The sequence below is a fragment of the Seriola dumerili genome, unplaced genomic scaffold (assembly GCF_002260705.1).
Source record: "Seriola dumerili isolate Sdu_G_001 unplaced genomic scaffold, Sdu_1.0 BDQW01000226.1, whole genome shotgun sequence".
Classification (NCBI taxonomy): domain Eukaryota; kingdom Metazoa; phylum Chordata; class Actinopteri; order Carangiformes; family Carangidae; genus Seriola; species Seriola dumerili.
The window spans coordinates 640,114-657,240 of NW_019174481.1; the positions used below are offsets into that span (position 1 = coordinate 640,114).

At 41.5% G+C, this 17,127-nt stretch overlaps 1 protein-coding gene across 1 annotated transcript in view; it reads left to right on the forward strand.

Moving 5' to 3' along the window:
• Positions 1-17,127, forward strand: part of LOC111228893 (probable G-protein coupled receptor 158) — a 59,403-nt gene that overhangs the window by 1,016 nt on the left and 41,260 nt on the right. Inside the window, exon 2 of the mRNA XM_022755004.1 lies at positions 5,020-5,125. Within this exon, the coding sequence (XP_022610725.1) occupies positions 5,020-5,125 (106 nt within the window). The remainder of the gene's footprint in view (positions 1-5,019; positions 5,126-17,127) is intronic.

A 17,127-nucleotide genomic window follows, 5' to 3' on the forward strand; every position in this document is an offset into this window, starting at 1 on the left:
TCAATTCATTCTACCTTTTTAAACCACTACAGTCATTAACAGTCAGCTATGGAAGCAGATATTGAAAGTATACCCCTCATTGATTGACAATAATGCACTATGAGACTTTATGTAAATGTGGATCCTGCTGAACCGAGGCCTTGATGCAGGAAACAGATGGCGTAAAAGCCGCTTCACAGACACAGGTAGACCTTTCTCATTTAATATGCTCGCCTGTCAAAGCACAGCTGTGCCTCTCTGCTGCTGTATCCTACAATCCAATGAACAACTGCAGGCTTTAGCTACACAGTGTTTGGTGGTGAGTGAACTGATACGAGCTGGCTCTTTGTGTCTGTCTCTGAGTGAGTGAGTGTGTGTGTGTGTGTGGGAATGTGTACAGCATGAAACACCCAAGGATCTCATATGTCAAGGCTCCAGTCCAAGAGTATCACAAAAAGATCAATTAAATCATGAATAAACAATGTAAGATCAACAACTGTAGGATGAAGCCACTGAATTTCAGGTGCACTTAAGTCTCACAACAGTCTGAGCAGAGTAGGATCACACAAGACGTTCAGTCCGATCAGATAACTCCTGTAGTAAATCCCAGATAAGAGAGGTTTGTCCCTGACACCATCACTTCTTCAGTCGTTTGAGAAAATAAAATTCAACTTCAAACATTCAAATAAAAACATTGTACTTACACCTCAAGCAAGATTTTAGTAAAATCTACCATAACTGCAACTGGTGCACAAATAGGACGAACTGAATATGGATGATATTTTATTTGGAAGAACAGACACAAATGTTGCTCAGTGGTTTTATAGGCACCAGCGATTTGGGCCTCAAGTTGGCAAGCATCCACGCCGTAGCCGTGTCCCTGAGCAAAGTGCTGCATCACTACCTGCTCCAGGGACAGTCACGGTATCTATATATCTTCATATGATGAAGATGAGTGTGGGGTTACCACAGAATCCATTCGATCAGTATCATCTTGATCTGCAGTTTTAGCTTACGCAGGAATCCAACTGACATTTATTGCAACAGCTCAGAAGCAAAGTGTCTCTCTGATACAGTTTCAGTAACAACTCAGAAAATCTGCCTGTGATGTTCTCGTTCATCTCCAAAAATAAATGACTTATTGCCTGTCTGGGATAATATTGCCTGTCTAAAACCATCAACTCGCCACAACGTCTAACAAGTGGAGAGAAAATGCTTTCAGTTGCCCTGAGGCGACTGATATTGTTAAGTGTCATTAAATTAATTCAGCAAATGCATTCATAATGAATCAATCAAAAAGTCAAGCTCAGCCAAGAAGGTTTTGGGTAAGTGTTAAAAGAGTGGTGACATTTTACAAGTGACTGATTCGTGACAGTTAGAGGGATACTTTCATTTGTGTGTTAAATCCCATAAGAACGTCGAGAGGCCAGAAACTCCAGTGTGCTGCAGCATGAAACGTGTTTGTTGACTGAATCATTAACTGAAAATTTAAAGGGTGAGAGAACAGAGGTTGTGTGATTTGCTGTCTTCACGAGGGACATAATGAAATGTAAAGTAATACAGTTTGACACATACTAATATTTTTTTTTTTCTCCCAGAGCTTTCAGTCATGTCACATGGTTTTCATCAGTGGTTGGAGTTTGCTCAGTTGTTATGGATCCATGCGAGCTTAGTAGCTGTTGTGATTTTATTCATTTTTCAAATGATGAAAACTCATCCTTGACCTTGGACGCAGTAGTTCAACAAATTGCAAACTCAAGGTCCACTTACTAACTTTTTTTTTTTTTTTTTTTTTGGAGCCTATTTCTCATGTTGGTGTATAAAAGTGCAATGGATGATGACAACAGATCCATGTCCAAAACAGCTTAGCCAACATGATGAAGACAATGTAGTACAGTTGAAAGCCTTTAAAAAAGTCTAATAAGTGGACCTTGAGTTGGCATTGTTTGGTCAAATTAGGGCTTTAATTTCCAAGACTTGATATTAACTTTCCACCTTGGAAACAGTAGTTCACATATCGGCAAGTGCAGCGGATGATGACAACAGATCCATGTCCAAAACGATGTTGGAGGCTTTACAGAATCTAGTAAGCAGACCTTGAGTTGGCATTGTTTTGTGAAATTACAGTGTCCAAGGTCACGTATTAACTCTCATGCTCAAAGTAATGTTTGGCACTTGGTTGTGAAGTCAGCAGAGGGAGCCAGGGGAGAACTCAAGTTGAAGGGAACTCAGTGGTTATTACCAGCACGTCAGCATGAAAGATGCACTCTCTAATTGAGTATAAAGATTGCCTGCAACTACACAACCAGATGCACGCCGCCTTTCCGCCTCACCCTGTAAAATGAGTTGTGGTCTGCAACTTTCCTGCGGTTTATTTCCACTCATCTCACGCCTCTGATGACATTTCTAAAAATAGAAAGTTGGTTGGCTCTGGACAGAGAAGCGTAAGCTAGTGTAGATGATAGAATCAGTTCCACCATGTTGTACTCCTTCTACCTCAAAGCAGCCTCTTCCTCATCTTTATTCCCCTTTCTCACTGTCCTTCCAGGCCAGATTTAGAGGAGACTACGGAGAGGCCATCAGTGTTTCTGAACTAATCACCTCTCTTACAAAAACTAACGGCCTTCAAATTGAAATGATGGTTGCAGATTTGAAGCAGAGTCGTGAGGTACGAGAGGAGAGGGAGAACGCCTTGAGGCACAGCTGGACACTTACATTCAGTGGTGCTGTTGAGTTTGTCTGTCAGGATACAGTTAGCTTGGAGCTAGCTTTAAAGCTGCAACAAGTTCCATTTTGAAATCACCAAAACAGCAGTTACCAAAAAAACAAAACAAATAGCAGCATCACTCTGAAGACTCAGCCTCATATTTGGGTTGGGTCACACAGTAAGAGCACAAACCGTCTGCAGAACAGAACTGTTGAAGCTAATGCTACAGAGCTTTGTACCGGGTCTGTTGGCGGATTAAATGAACAAAAAGTTGAAACCTTGTTCAGTATAGAGCCAAACAAAAGCCTCCAGAGATAAATCTATGGAAGAACCATCTCTGTCTGAAAAAGAATTAAAAAATATTAAAATACTATATTAATAATTATGATACTAACAGTAAGTGTAAATTCTGAGCTAGAAGTCAAATCAAATATATGAGATAAGAATTGAATTAGTTACATTTATGAACTAGTAAAAATGATGAAATGCTAAGTCATATAAGATATTGAGTCACGTTACGCCAAGTATCCCTAAAAGAGAAGAAATCATTAACTTTTTCATAACTTTTTGACATTTTATGATCCTGCTCCACTTTAACATGATCTTAAAGGTTATGAGCAACAATACGACACTAAAAATATCACTGAGCGTCGATTCAGGCTCTAGTTTTGTTTTGTGACGCTCAAAATTTGTGCCTCGTGTTACGTTGCATTGGCTCCCAAATGTTTCTCAGATCCAACATCTATCACATCTCTCTGCTATTTCTACTGCTTTCAGTCGCTACCGAGCCTTGACCTGTAAACATAGACCGGAGCACGCACACACACACACACACATTCTATTACTCACAGGTATCAACACGTTTTCCTGCCTCTCTCTCTCTCTCTCTCTCTCTCTGTCTGATTGAGAAGAGTTGGTGGCCAAAGCCTCTCCTGTGGTTGTTTGTTTCGCTTCCCAGCAGGCAGATGGAGGTAACGGGTGTCAGGATCATCCACAAAACCATAAAGGAGAGAGAGAGAGAAAGAGGGAGAGAGAGAGAGATAATACATGTGGATGTACAGCTGGTACGGCAGTGGAGAAAACAGGCAGGAGAGGAGGGTAAATCAAAGAACATGCTTTATGTGTCTCTATTAAAACCAGAGTCACGGAGAGAGATATAAGTTGGGTTTGGCTCTGCACAGTAGGATATACGGCAGTAGCTGAGGTGAACTTAGCTCCACTAGTTTAAGTCCCGGGCAGTTTTCCTCTAGTGCTGTGTTGCAGTCACATCCCTGAGCAGTATTTAACCTTATTCACTTCGCAGTGTGAATCTGTGATGGCTGACTGCTGCAGAAGTCTCCATGTGTTGAACTTAAAAACTACTTCTGCAGAAATGTTTGGGTCTACAAGCAGAGAGAGAGAGAGAGAGAGAGAGAAAAAAAACCTATGGATTTTTACTTTCATTTAATGGAATAAACAAACACCACATCTGCAATGCTGAACACACTGCATGTGTAATTATTTATGTTATATTGAAACGCAAAACAGGAAAAGCTGCTATCAGAACTGTCTGGTGATGCACTATTTTATATTATAGTCAACAATAATAAACGAGTAAGGAGGAAGTTCGTGGCAGCTTCTTTTGACCAAAACATTACAATCTTTACACGCTGTAAAAATAAGTTATATAACCTTATTTCACAAGTATTGATGAACTTTTTCAACCTTGATTCTGTTTCTTTTTTCCTTCATTCTTTTCTCCCGACTTCTCTTCATTACTCTTTTCCGTCGCTCTTAATTTCTTTCCCACTTTCAATCTATTTCATTCATTCCTCTCTATTACCTCTCTCCTTTCCCCTGCTTCTTCCACTCTCGACCTTACTCCCCCTCAACATCACTCCTCCTGTTTATTTTTGATTTTGCTCTTTCATTCTCCACCTCCTCCTCCTCCACCTCCTCCTCCTCCTTCCTCTCCCTAACACTGATTTCCTTAATCCTTGACAATTTGGTCACCCTCTCGCCTCTCTTTCCCTCTCTCACTCGTCACTTCTACAACATTAATGTCCCTCATTTTCTGTCTTGTCTTTCACCTTCCTTCCTCCTCTATTTTCGCTTCTCTTACATTCCCATTAAATATATATTTTTATCTCTCATCCTCGTCACCTCATCACAATCTACTGATTCTATAACCCTTATCATTTCTTTTAATCTCCTATCATTTCCATTATTTTATCTCACACCATTCCCCGTCCCTCCACTCATCACCCCTTGTTCGTCCTCTTTTCTCTACACCTCCCCCTTCTTCTTTCACTCCTGTTTTCCTCCCTCCTCCCTCCCGTCTTTCCCTCTGGCAGGGGTGTTGTTCGTGTGGACGTGAACCTGCAGGATGTGGACATTGACCAGTGCTCCAGCAGCGGCTGGTTCGCTGGGACTCACCGCTGTAATCTCACCAGTATGGAAGTGAGTATCATTGCTACAGTCTCTTTATCTGTCAGTCACATTCACTGTCACATTCAAGCATTTGTTCATCCACACACCCTTCAGTCTCTCCACTACACCCTCAGTCCACTCAGACACAGAAAGATGCCCCGAGACAGACATTATGAGAGTCACTCACTCCACAGGCTGCGTCTCTGTACTCACACTTGCCATTTTGATTGTATAATTGTGTTCACGTTGACAAGTACACCCGGATGGTGCATTCAAAACGGTCAAAAGATTTAGTGTAAAACAATGGACACTTCCCACCCTCAACGATCAAGCCTGTGAAAACGGTGACAGAGGGTCGTTGGCGGCGACGGCGGCAAAATTTCATTTTAAGACACATTAAAGTCAAGTGAGCAAAGCAGCAGGCTCAAGAGTCACCCAGCCTAAATGACCGTATGCTGCAGGTCGTTTGTCCCTATCCTCTGATACCACCCATAGGAGTGTCTCTTGAAATAAACAATAAACAACAACTATTGGTTTCAAACGGGAGACAAACATCGCTCTCCCGTGTCAGATTCCTGTGTTTTTCTCGATCCTTCCATCCATTGATGTTGAGATTCTTCACTTGATATGTAAAGAACCTTGACCTGCTGGTGGCGCTAGAGGTAAAAGTCACAGAATCACCAAAGTGAGTAGGGTTGTTCCTCTGGGCACCATGAATAAAACCACCAAATTTCACTGCAACCCGTCCAATAGTTGTTGAGCTATTTCAGTCTGGACCAATAGAGCGAGCCGTGCCCCCGACAGTTGGTGAAATGAGGAGAAAAAACCCTAGATGGTAGTTCACTGTCTGTAGTGAGAGTGCTGCTGTCTATGATGATGAGAGGCGGTGATGGTGACATGTATGTGTGTGCGTCTTCTCCATGGTATAGTGTTTTTACCTCGGCAGCTGCTGTGATGGAACTGGCAGCAGCCATACATCATGTTTTGTCACTTTCCAGGGTGATGGAGAGAAAGAGAGCGAGGAGATAGTTCTGTCTGTCAGTGTGTGTGTGTGTGTGTGTGTGTGTGTCTGGGCCTCTGTCAGTGTGTGGGCTTCTCTGTGTGTTCACTACTTCGCTCATGTCAGTGCCAATGCGTTAGTTTTATGTGATGTATTGCAGGAAGCCTCTCTGACTCCGGCGGGGGAGAGTGGCTGCTCAGGCTTGCGTGGCATGTCGTTGGCCATGTGATGTATAATAAATGCAGTGTAATGGATTGCAGCAAGATGTAGTGAATAATTGACCATGCTCTTTGTCTGTGTGCCCCCTCCCCCCCTTTTCGGTCTGTGATGGTGTAGGTTGGGGGGTGGGGGGGGGGGCTACAGAAGGAGACACGGGAGGTCTCCGTGTTCGTTTTGATCTCTTGTGTTGTTTCTTCTGTATTGTTCCGTTTTCATAAGAAACTCTCTCCTGGCTGCTGCCTGATATAATCTGAACAGAGCGGCTGATAGTCCTGTAGTTCCTCTGTTCAGATCTGTATTGGCTGTGTGTGTGCAGATGGTGTGTGTTGTGTCTTTCTATCATCATCGCAGTGGTGGGCAGAGACAGCCTTTTTAGCTACCAGGGCTGTCTCTGATGGAAACGCGCCGAATTAACTTCGGTGTGTGTCCTGTGTGAATGTGGGTTTTTAACAGGCGCATTTGTGCATCTGTAATTTTTTTTTCTTTTTCTGTGGAAACATTTGCTTTTAAACTGCTTATGTGCGTTAAATAATCTTAGACTTAACCATATTTGGCAAAGCGGGAGTCAGTGATTCAGTGCCATCTTGAATCAGCAGTGTTATTTGTCTCTCACTGTTTTAAATGTAGGAATGTGGGAAATAGGATTAAAAGTTTGAAAAACACTATAGAATTAAAACTTTATAACCATTCATTACAAATGTTTTGTTAGAGGGGACAAGTATTGACTGTGAAACTCTATGCATTCGTAATAATGTCGTTAATCTTGTCCCTGAAGATTGGATTATTTCATAGAGCAATGAAATCATCAGCTGGAACAGACTGTTTGCAGTATTCATTTAGACATGTGGCAGCTGTTGACTCAGTCAGTCTCAGGATTTTAAAATTCGGGGCAGTTCAGAAGAGGCTACGTCTTCTGTGTGGAAACAGAGGTACCAAGATAATATTGAGGTTTTGCATCATAAAGCTATAAAACGACAAGACATGTCTCAAAATCAGCATGCTAACGTGCTCCTCGTGTTTAGCATGTACACCAGTGGTTCTCAGCCTTTTCCAACTCACGGCACACTGGAAAATTTTCTTGAAAATTGAATATCAAAAATGTTGATCTGACCCGATAATAATACGGAGGCTAAATAATATGTTCTCCGAGCACCTTTTATTTGAATAATGATGATGAAACATTCAGGATTGAACTGAAAGCAGGGGAAGCTCAATCTTTCTTTTTTGTTTGATGGGAACAAAATCTGCCTCTTGACTCTCTTCCCTTTTAATTCTTTCTGTTGCTCACCAGCTTTCCATCTTGATGCTGCAGTTTGCCATGGATGTAATCAGGCCAGTGACATCATAAAAGTTCCTATCATTGGCTTATCAGTGAATACAAGATTTAAAAAAAAAAGTTTTTCAACATTTCCAATGTTTTTAAAGATCATGTCTTTTTTAAAACATTTAAAAACATTATTTTGTTTTTAATAATTACACATTTTCACCAAAATTATACTGTTTTACAAATGATTTGTCAAAACCTGCCCTCAGTTTGGGAACCACATGGTCAACATCTTAGTTTAGCATGTTAGCATGCTATCATTTGCTAATTAGTGCTAAACACAAAGTACAGACTGTACCAAATCTTATGGAAATACAATAATAATATTGAAATAATTTAAAATATTTTACTCTGAACCAAAGTGGTGGACTGAACAACAGATGGACCGGCTTTGCGCTCCACTGAGTCAGTGCGGCTAAAACACATTTAAAAAAGCCTCGTCTCCTTTAACTCATTATGTTGTTTACAGAGTTTGTTGTTTTTGAGTTTACAGTTTGCTGATGGTGTTTGAGCTTCTGTAATATCTCCACACTGTCAATTCAATCACTGTTATATAAATAGAGGTGAGAAAGAAATCAGTAGGTGACAAAGAGTTGTCATAATCTTCAAAGGCAAATATAAACAGCAAGCTTTCCAACACAGCTTTAATGCTGCTAAATATGTGGAAATGCAAATGTTGAGTTAATGTTATCATATGGACTAGTCTGAATATGGCTGATAAAAAGTATACTGTTAACGTGTCTGTTTCAGCGTATCACAGCGCTGTATAAATTTTAGATTTTGTTTTAAATTTTGGATGTGAAATGTCTTGTTTCTTCTTTCCCGTCAAGTGTTATTTTTGTGCTGTTTCTCTCTCAGTGCTTCACTCTTTTCATTTCTTTTCCCAGCTTGTTGCGAGACCTACTTGATGTAATCAATTGCATATTGCTGTTGTTCAGCTAGCCCATTACCCACGCTTTGGTTTAGTCCTTTTGGGACTTTACATCAATTTTCTCGTTCTAATCAAAGTCTGAGAACCGTGCTGTCAGAAGCTTCCAGAAAAAATGATTTGGTTGCTAAGACAGAATATCAGTGCACCACACACATGATACGACATTTCAACGGGACTTTATTAAAAAGAGAGAAAGTATTTTTAGCTTGTTATCACAGACCAAATGGGAAAAAATGTTTGTATTTTTGTTCCAGTAAAAAAATAGTTCATTTCTGAATCTCACTAAGTGCGATGTTTGGGAAATGAGCTGTGGAAAGTCAGTGTGAGGCTCATTGCTTTCCTCATCGAGTACAAACACACCCCGAGGCTCCGTCTCAGAGAGAAAGATAATAATAAGACAGTCACTAGTAATGTGACAATGCATCATGTGTTCTGCAGTGTGCAGGTAGCATTACCACAACAGTCCCTTCTCATTGTCACTGTGATGTAATGCTTCACTCATTTTGTAGCAGAAGAACAGTTTTCGCGGCGTGTCCTCTTTTTTCTTAAAGAAGCACAGCTGGCAATTTATCCCTCAATCTTAATCCCAGTGAAATATTTCCTGTTGTGAACAACGCAGCAAACTGTAAACACAAAACTGTAAACAGTTGCTCATCAGCAGACACGTAGCAACATCAGACAATCACAGTCTGCGGTTCCCTGATGGTGGAACAAGCTACTGAGTCAGAGCGGAGGCGCCCGACTCATCTCCTCCGAGAGCAGCTCCTCCCTTAACGCCTCCGACACACTAACATGCCCGACTAGTACTCAGCACTGCTCTGCCTGACCTCACATGTAAATCGCTTTAGATGAAAGGATCTGCCAAACGAGTAAATGTAAATGTAAACATGAGCGTTACCACATGACAAATATAAGCCAAATATTTACTTCTGCTTTCACTTTTATTTTGGTCTCCGCCAACTACCAAGAAAACAGAAGCTCCTCAGCGCTCACTAGCTAGCGTTAGTTGCTCACTTTGTCTTTTGCTTTGCAGCAGCTATAGTTTCAGCTGTGCCGCTCAAATAGCTTTTTTTTTTTAACGTTCTTCTTCTTTTAATCTTCTGTTACTAAAATGACTTAAGATGTGATTTGCATTCCTTCTCCCTAAATCTCTGTGTTTTCATATTATATTCATTTATACTGTTGAAAGAAGGGAGAGTAGGTGGTATCATTTTGGTTATTGATGGGAGGCAACAATCTGCGGGTTAGCACTTGCCACTGTTATTAGGTGAAAACGAGTTGCCTGGTGACCAACAGTTAGGGTTAGAGTTGGGGCCTAATGGCAAGGGTTTTTGCAGCTGTATTACTGTGGAAGAAAATGCACTCTGCAAAGAAAATCATAAATAATATCATCAGCATGTGTTGTGATTGTTGATGGCCTGTACTGCACGGTATGTGTCGGCTACAACATGTAAACAATTATTGGTTTTGCGAGTTGTTTTCGCTTCATAACACTATGTTGTAGGCAAAAACCAAGACACACAGCCTCGGTTTTATGTCACCTCATTAAGACAGTAGCTTAATGAGGTGCTGGTCGGGAGGCTCAGGAAGATTCCCAGTGGGCCAGGCCGGTTGTTGGGCCACAAGGCTGACGGGGGCCAGTAAACACAATGATTGTATAAATAGATCATCACATCACATTAGGTTCTTCAAATAAACGACTACTGTGAGTACGTTAATGACTTGTATTCAACATCAACTTAATGTGACAGCTTTTAGCAGTAGGCTAATGGGCTGGTGGCTCGATGTGGAGAAAGTAAATAAATGAGAGAGAGAGAGAGAGAGAGAGAGAGAGAGAGAGAGAGAGACGTCTGCCTCCCCAGTTTGGTTCGGTCTCGTGGCTCCGTCCACCTGCACACCATTTAGGTTTAAATCTGTTGTTTACACACTGCTGCTTTACATGAATAACAGTTATAAAAAACTGTGGCTGAAAAGCTCAGGGAAAAAGAAATCTGAATTCTTCAAACAGTTGTGCATCTCGCAGCAGTTACTCTACAGACAACTGACAGGAGGAGCAGAGCAGCAGAGATCAGTTCAGTTTTACAGAAGAGGCAGTAGGTACAGGACAAAAGGAAATCTAGTCTGAGTTTATTCAGCCGGATCATGTTGTTCAGCTTCATTTTCTGCTCTTGTTTCAACAGAAATCCTGACATGCTGAATGATGTGCTCGTCCGTGTCGTGTGATTAGCTCAGAGCCAAAGAAAGACGAATGTAAGGGAGAAAAACTATTCAAATTAAAACATGTTTGTATTTGCTGCTTTACTGTCCAGACTCATCCAGTCTCACCCTGTATAATTCTTTATTATATCTAAGCTTAAAAAATCTTCTTCATTTCCCCGCTGCTTCTCAGGTAGCATACAGTGGGTTTATTAGGGCCAAAGTTCGTAAGATGCTAAAAGACTCGGACATGCAGTGTTGGGTGTGTATTTGAGCCATTGTTAATATATATTGATTACTGCATCTTTGAGTTATTAAGTGAACTTAAGTAATCAGAAAATAAAGTTGATTTTTAACCCTTTAACTAGGAGTTGTGTTTTAAATCTTGCTGTATAAAGTTGAGCATTGTTCTGTTCAGGTACAAGAGCGTCTTCTTCTTCTTTGTCTGTTTTTTTTTTTTTGGTCTGCCCAGATACAGCGAGGCTGTGGAGGTAGGTAGGATGTGTCACCATGAACCAAATACAAGACTTCATGCATTATGGATAGTCAGTCGTAGGGGAAGCATCTTACATAAGGAGCCACTGCTTATATAATTAGACGAGGATTTGAGAATGATTAGTGTGGGTGATTTGTGACTGGATTCATCTGAGAAGGTTTTTGAGTTTTTTCTATTTTTTTTCTCTCTTTGTTTGTACTTTTTAAATGTAAGTAGGCATCAGTGTAAGTGCAATGTGTTTGCATATGCATGCCTGTATATATATATATATGTGTGTGTGTGTGTGTGTGTGTGTGTGTGTGTGTTCTCTCTCTGCCTGGTCCTGTGAAACGTGCCGCTGGAGATGAAGGGCTTCAAAGGCAGAGCTCTGCTAATGAGTGTAAACTGCTGTGACAGCCAAGTAGGGTTACCCCCTCTGTCTCTCCTCCTGCTTTCTCTGCTCGATCAGCCACACTTCCTCCTCTTGCTGCTGCTCTTTTCCACACTCTCTGTTTCCATGGCTATTCGAACTCTCCCAAATTTTCCCTCCGTCCTCTTTATCCTTGGCTATTACCCCCTCCTCATCTCTCTTATACTCACTTGTTTTCCATTCTTTTCCTTTTCTAACACCCCTGCTTGTTATCCCCGTCTTCATTCTCCTGAAGCCAATTAACTCCTCTGAGGAAAGACAAGCCACAAATTATCCCACCATCTGTCAACATGTCATTCTCTGCTTTTGCCAACCTAACCCATTATATTATCATATGAAGTGGCCAATACATAAATGAGAAAAACGTATCAGTTATTTTTGTTTTTACTGCTTTATATGCTTCAGCAACATCCTCGTCTGAATAAATTGGTGACCTCGCGTGTTCTCGTTCCAGTGTACACACCTAATTTATGGATTTACCTTTATGTAGACATGGGACAGCACAGTCTGACTCGGAAGAAGCAGTGATACCATTATTTCCTGCTGCAGCTTAGCTACTGTTTTATAGTGATGTGTGAGTCTCATCTGAAAAATTAATCACCTGGACACATGTGGCCCTTCTGTGCTCTGCTGCTGGAAACCAGACTGGCTCTCGGGGCGTGTGGGCGCGGGGAGGAGGGGAATAAATATAAATATTTGTTATTGCCTTACTCTGTGTTTCTTTTTTTATTTTTATTTTTTGCAGTTCTTATCATCTCTGGCACATTGCCGGGAAAGAGGATTTAAGCTTCAGAAGTCTTAAAGTCAGTATAAATACTGTATGGAAGGAAAGGCATACCCAGTTAAATAAGACATTGTGTAGTAGTGAAGGATATTTAGATAAAAGGAATATCTTTGATTGGAGTTTCTTCTAACGTTCGTTAAACTGTATTTGTCAGGGAAGCAGACACTCACATGATCTGTTTTTACCTGCCTTATCTCTAGCTGGTAAGAAAAGGTGACATGAGGAGCAGAGGAGACAGAAAAAAAACCTGTCTTTTCCTGTTTCACTCTCCTCTTTCTGTTTTGTTCTGCCAGCGGCTCTCTGTCTCTCCTCAGGGGAGTTTCAAGCTCTCCAGCTAGAGCTGGGTTGAAATGTTTCAAGACTTCGAGCGTCTATACACCAGTTGGCAATGCATGTGTGTGTGTGTGTGTGTGTGTGTGTGTGTGTGTGTGTGTGTGTGTGCGCGTATGTGTGTGTGTGTTTAAGTAATATAATTTTTTTCTCTTTTCAACATCAAAGAGACCATTAGCGTTTGCATCCAAAGCCACATTTCTAAAAAGTTCAAACCGAGGTAAAATCAACCCTCGGTTTAATGAAGCGAGCTTCACTGTACAGCTGTGAAAATGTAAGCGGCTTTCTGTACAACTCTATATTCAGAAATGTATTTCTCTGCCACGGGCTGCGGGGAACATACATAACAGAGCATGGATTCACAGGCATGTCCCGTACCGCATCATCAAAACGTACAGTCTTCTTCAATGATCCTACACACCTCCGTTACTGTTACACTAAGAGGTTTCTTTCCAAATGGGCCCACTCATGCGGAACAGGTGTTACATATGAAATCGTCCAGGATCTGTAACTTATGTTATGATACACTTTTCTTTTTGCATGCATCCGTCTTAGTGGTTCTTCTTCTGTTGTACATTTTGTGCGCAGACTGTGACAAGAAGGTGTGGCGAATGGGAACTCAAGCAAAGTCCATGTTAACAAATGCAGAATGATTTGTTAAAAGAATTACCGGGTTAGAGTGGGAGAAACATGTTTTGGATACAGTTCTAATGAAAGCGGATTAGCTGCTTTGGTCACATTATTCACCATAATGATTTTATTGTGGGGCCATTTTCCCACAGAATGAAAATCATATCAAATAAAAAAAAAAAGCCACACACAGACAAACCACACACACTTTTAAAATATGTACCTCTACTCAACACAGGTGCACTGACCATGAACACTTTATATTAAAAAGGGATTTTTGCAATATCCTTCCATTCTTTAATAAAACATTCAGTGGGAAGGTTTGCACAGGTCTCGGCTGTAGGGCTTTTTATTCTCAGTAAATCACTCAAAGTTTACAGGCTCCGACTCTGACAGTGACAGTAATCTTTTCAGCAACATAACAAGTTGAAACCACAATACTGTGTTTATGAATTGTATTTCTATTCTTAGAAGACAAGAAGTTATTGATTTGGTTTTAAATGTGACACTGGCTCATGACATAACAGAAACAACCTATTTTAAATGACATGAATTAATTTTAAAGGGGGACTTTCACCAATTTAACGCGACGATTTTATCATGGCGACTCCGCTGCCGCTAAGAAATGTAGCGCTTCATTCATGCCATTTCTGGGGTACCCAGTGCATTAAAGAGTGACGCCGAGGGGTCCTGACCAAGTGTTTGATTTGTGATGACTTGACGATGGGAGTGTTGACTCTACCTGTGTCTCGGCTCAGACCTCATCACCTTCCATAAAAAGCCCGGGTTAGGTTGGAAGTTTGAAAGAGGTAGAGGACTATATAGTGACATCATCGAAAACACTCTCACACATTACTGTCTCTGCAACCTTTTTTTCTGTCTTTCAGCGCGAGTGCAATGCATGATGGTATATATTGCTTGGTTAGTGACCGTCAGGTGAACGCTACTTTTCATGATGCAGTCCACTATGATAATTCTCACTTGGACGACATTACAACAAAATGGCGAACTCATTATATAGTGCACTATATAGGGAGTAGTGATTTACTGTGGGACACAGCCATGGTTAATGATTCTATCAAGTTGCATTATGGGAAGGGTAAGATCCAGTGTTTTTGGACTTTCTTATTCAATCCTCTTTGTCTCGGTTGCTCTCTATCAGCGACAGCATGAGCCTCCCCCCAAGTTAAGTTAATCTTGGCGAACTCGTCTCAGCTCTGCGCCAGGTTGTATTTTTTGGCGTTCCAGGTTTTCTGTGGCCTGGAGGAATCCGTCTCATTGCAGCCTTTGGGATATGATCTGACACTGTTGGAAACACATGGCACAGCCATCGCCGTCCCCTCTGCCTTATTTTGGCGTTGATGTTCTTGTCTTTGGTTTTTCTGTGTAACTCCGAAGGAGGTGATCTTGTTCCTACCAGCTTTAGTTTCCTGCCAGGATTCAGAACCACACATGGATGGATGTTGACACACGCTGCTTTTAGGCTGTGTTGCTTGGATGTCCAGATGTTGCAGAGTTAGGAAAACACTCTCTTGGCTTTACCAAAATCTTGCCTTCAAGTCCCTCTGTCTCCCGCTGTCCTTGCTGATAAGGCTGATAACACCATTTAGTCAAACTGTGTTCTGGAGATGTTTTATTAATGTGGTTTTGGAGCTTGACCCAAAACAATAACTACAACATAGGATATCTCTCCCTCTGCTCTTTCTTCCCCCTGCCTCATGCAAAGCCCCAGACTTACAAGTTACTAGGAGATTGCTACAAAATATACCACTAATAAATATATCACATAAAATAAGTCTTTTACGCTGCACTCTTACTATTACTTAACCCAAACAATATGCAATTATATTTATTACCAATAAAAACACAAAATATTTGCAATGTAGGTAACACTCCTCTGCTCTGCAGCACATTCTGGCAAGTCCAGCATATTTCTTTGATCTTTAATTAGGCTGATGACGCAAGCATGATAGCATGCAGTGAGGAAGGCGAGCGGAAGGACAAGGATGCATATAGTATGGAGAGGACGACGAGATTGGGAGGGAGGGAGGGATGAGGAGTGACAGCAGAGAGGGACAGTCGTCAGGGAGAATTCATCCTCCACAGAGAAACACCATTCACTCTCTAATCTGTTGCCTGCAGCTCAGCGGCTGCCACAGCAAAATGTAAGAGCCTGTCAAGTCGGCAGCAGCAGTTGGATCTTAATTGAGTGAGGCCTCCCAGTCGAGTCCATGCAGGGAGCTGGAGACCACCCACCCAGATGTCTGTGTGGGGAAACTGAGGGTTCATCTCATAAGTCTTAAAATGCCGAGTGAGACTTCCATATCACTCCTGACACATTTCCTGAGGCTGCACAGCCAATCGGTGGTAACGTTTTCAACATTTTGCCCCCTTAAGAAAATGGAATATAAATCAGAGCCCTGAATTTGTGAGTTTACAATCTCATCACTTCTATTCTCTCAGCTCATGTCCTTTAAGGATACCGGGAAACTAACAGCAGCACTCAGCCTCACCTGGTGACTCCCTCTCTAGTCACAGCACTGTAACCACGACAAGCCACCAATCGATAACCAGCTATATATCTCAGTTTTTTCCTCTTAAATTGATGTAGAAATTCCAGACAGGCTGAAGTCCAAGGTCTCGTCTCCTCAGACATCCACCGTTTCAGTCGTTGGTCGTCTTGTGAAACAGCAGCAGGCAGATTCCCTTCCCAAGAGACAGAGTAATTGTAATGCTTTTAGGGTTTAATGCTTTCAGTGTATTTATAGATCTCTGAGGGACGCAGAGTGCTCTCTCTCTCTCTGCCTCTTTTTCGCTCTTGCCAACTCCCATCTTGGTGTCGTGTTCACAGCTTTTTATCAAATTACATGGTGAGAAAACTGAAACAGGTACCACAGGCTGCAGTCCAAACATGAGGGGACCTCTATTTGAAAGTTACAGATAATTGATTTTTAGGTTGAAGACACTTCAGACTGTGAGGTTTTTTTTTTCATGAGCATGTGAAGTATGTTTTACACTTTGTGTGATAGTACCAATTGATATTGTTATGTGGTGTTTGGTGAGGGTTATAATAAAAGCTGTGATTTTGTACTTGTTAGGCAGATGAACAGGTCTAAGCGGTGCACCTGCGCCGCTATGCTATTATTTGTTGTTTTGATATTTCAGTATTTGCATAGTTTAAAGGGCAGTTTAAAATGTGTTTTAAATGGTGGATGGACTGCACTCACACACACATACATACATCACACCCATCCGTCACATACAGTGATGGAGCCATCAGAGGCAATTTGGGGTTCAGTATCTTGCCCAAGGACATTTCGATATGTGGACTGGAGGAGCCAGGGATCGAACTACAGACCTTCTGATTACAGCTCTAGCTCCAGAGAGCAGAAAAACACTAGGCAGAATGCAAATATCCTATGACGCGGTCCAGCCATAAGCTAGGTTTTGACTTGGTCTTGTTTCTGCAGAAAAGGGTCATTTCAAGCTTAGCCACAGTGGACTGTCATTGTAGAACAACTGAAACATAACCTTCAGGCTTTTGTTACAATCAAAGAATCAAAGAACAACAGCTTCTTTCATCCCAGAAAGTGGGGTGTGACTCAGATCGGATATATCTTGAGGTTCTTGAGCTAGCGGGCTAGCTAGCTGTTTTTGTTTGCTCACAAATGCATGACTGAAAGCTGTTCACCTTCCAAGGGCACTTTTTTTAT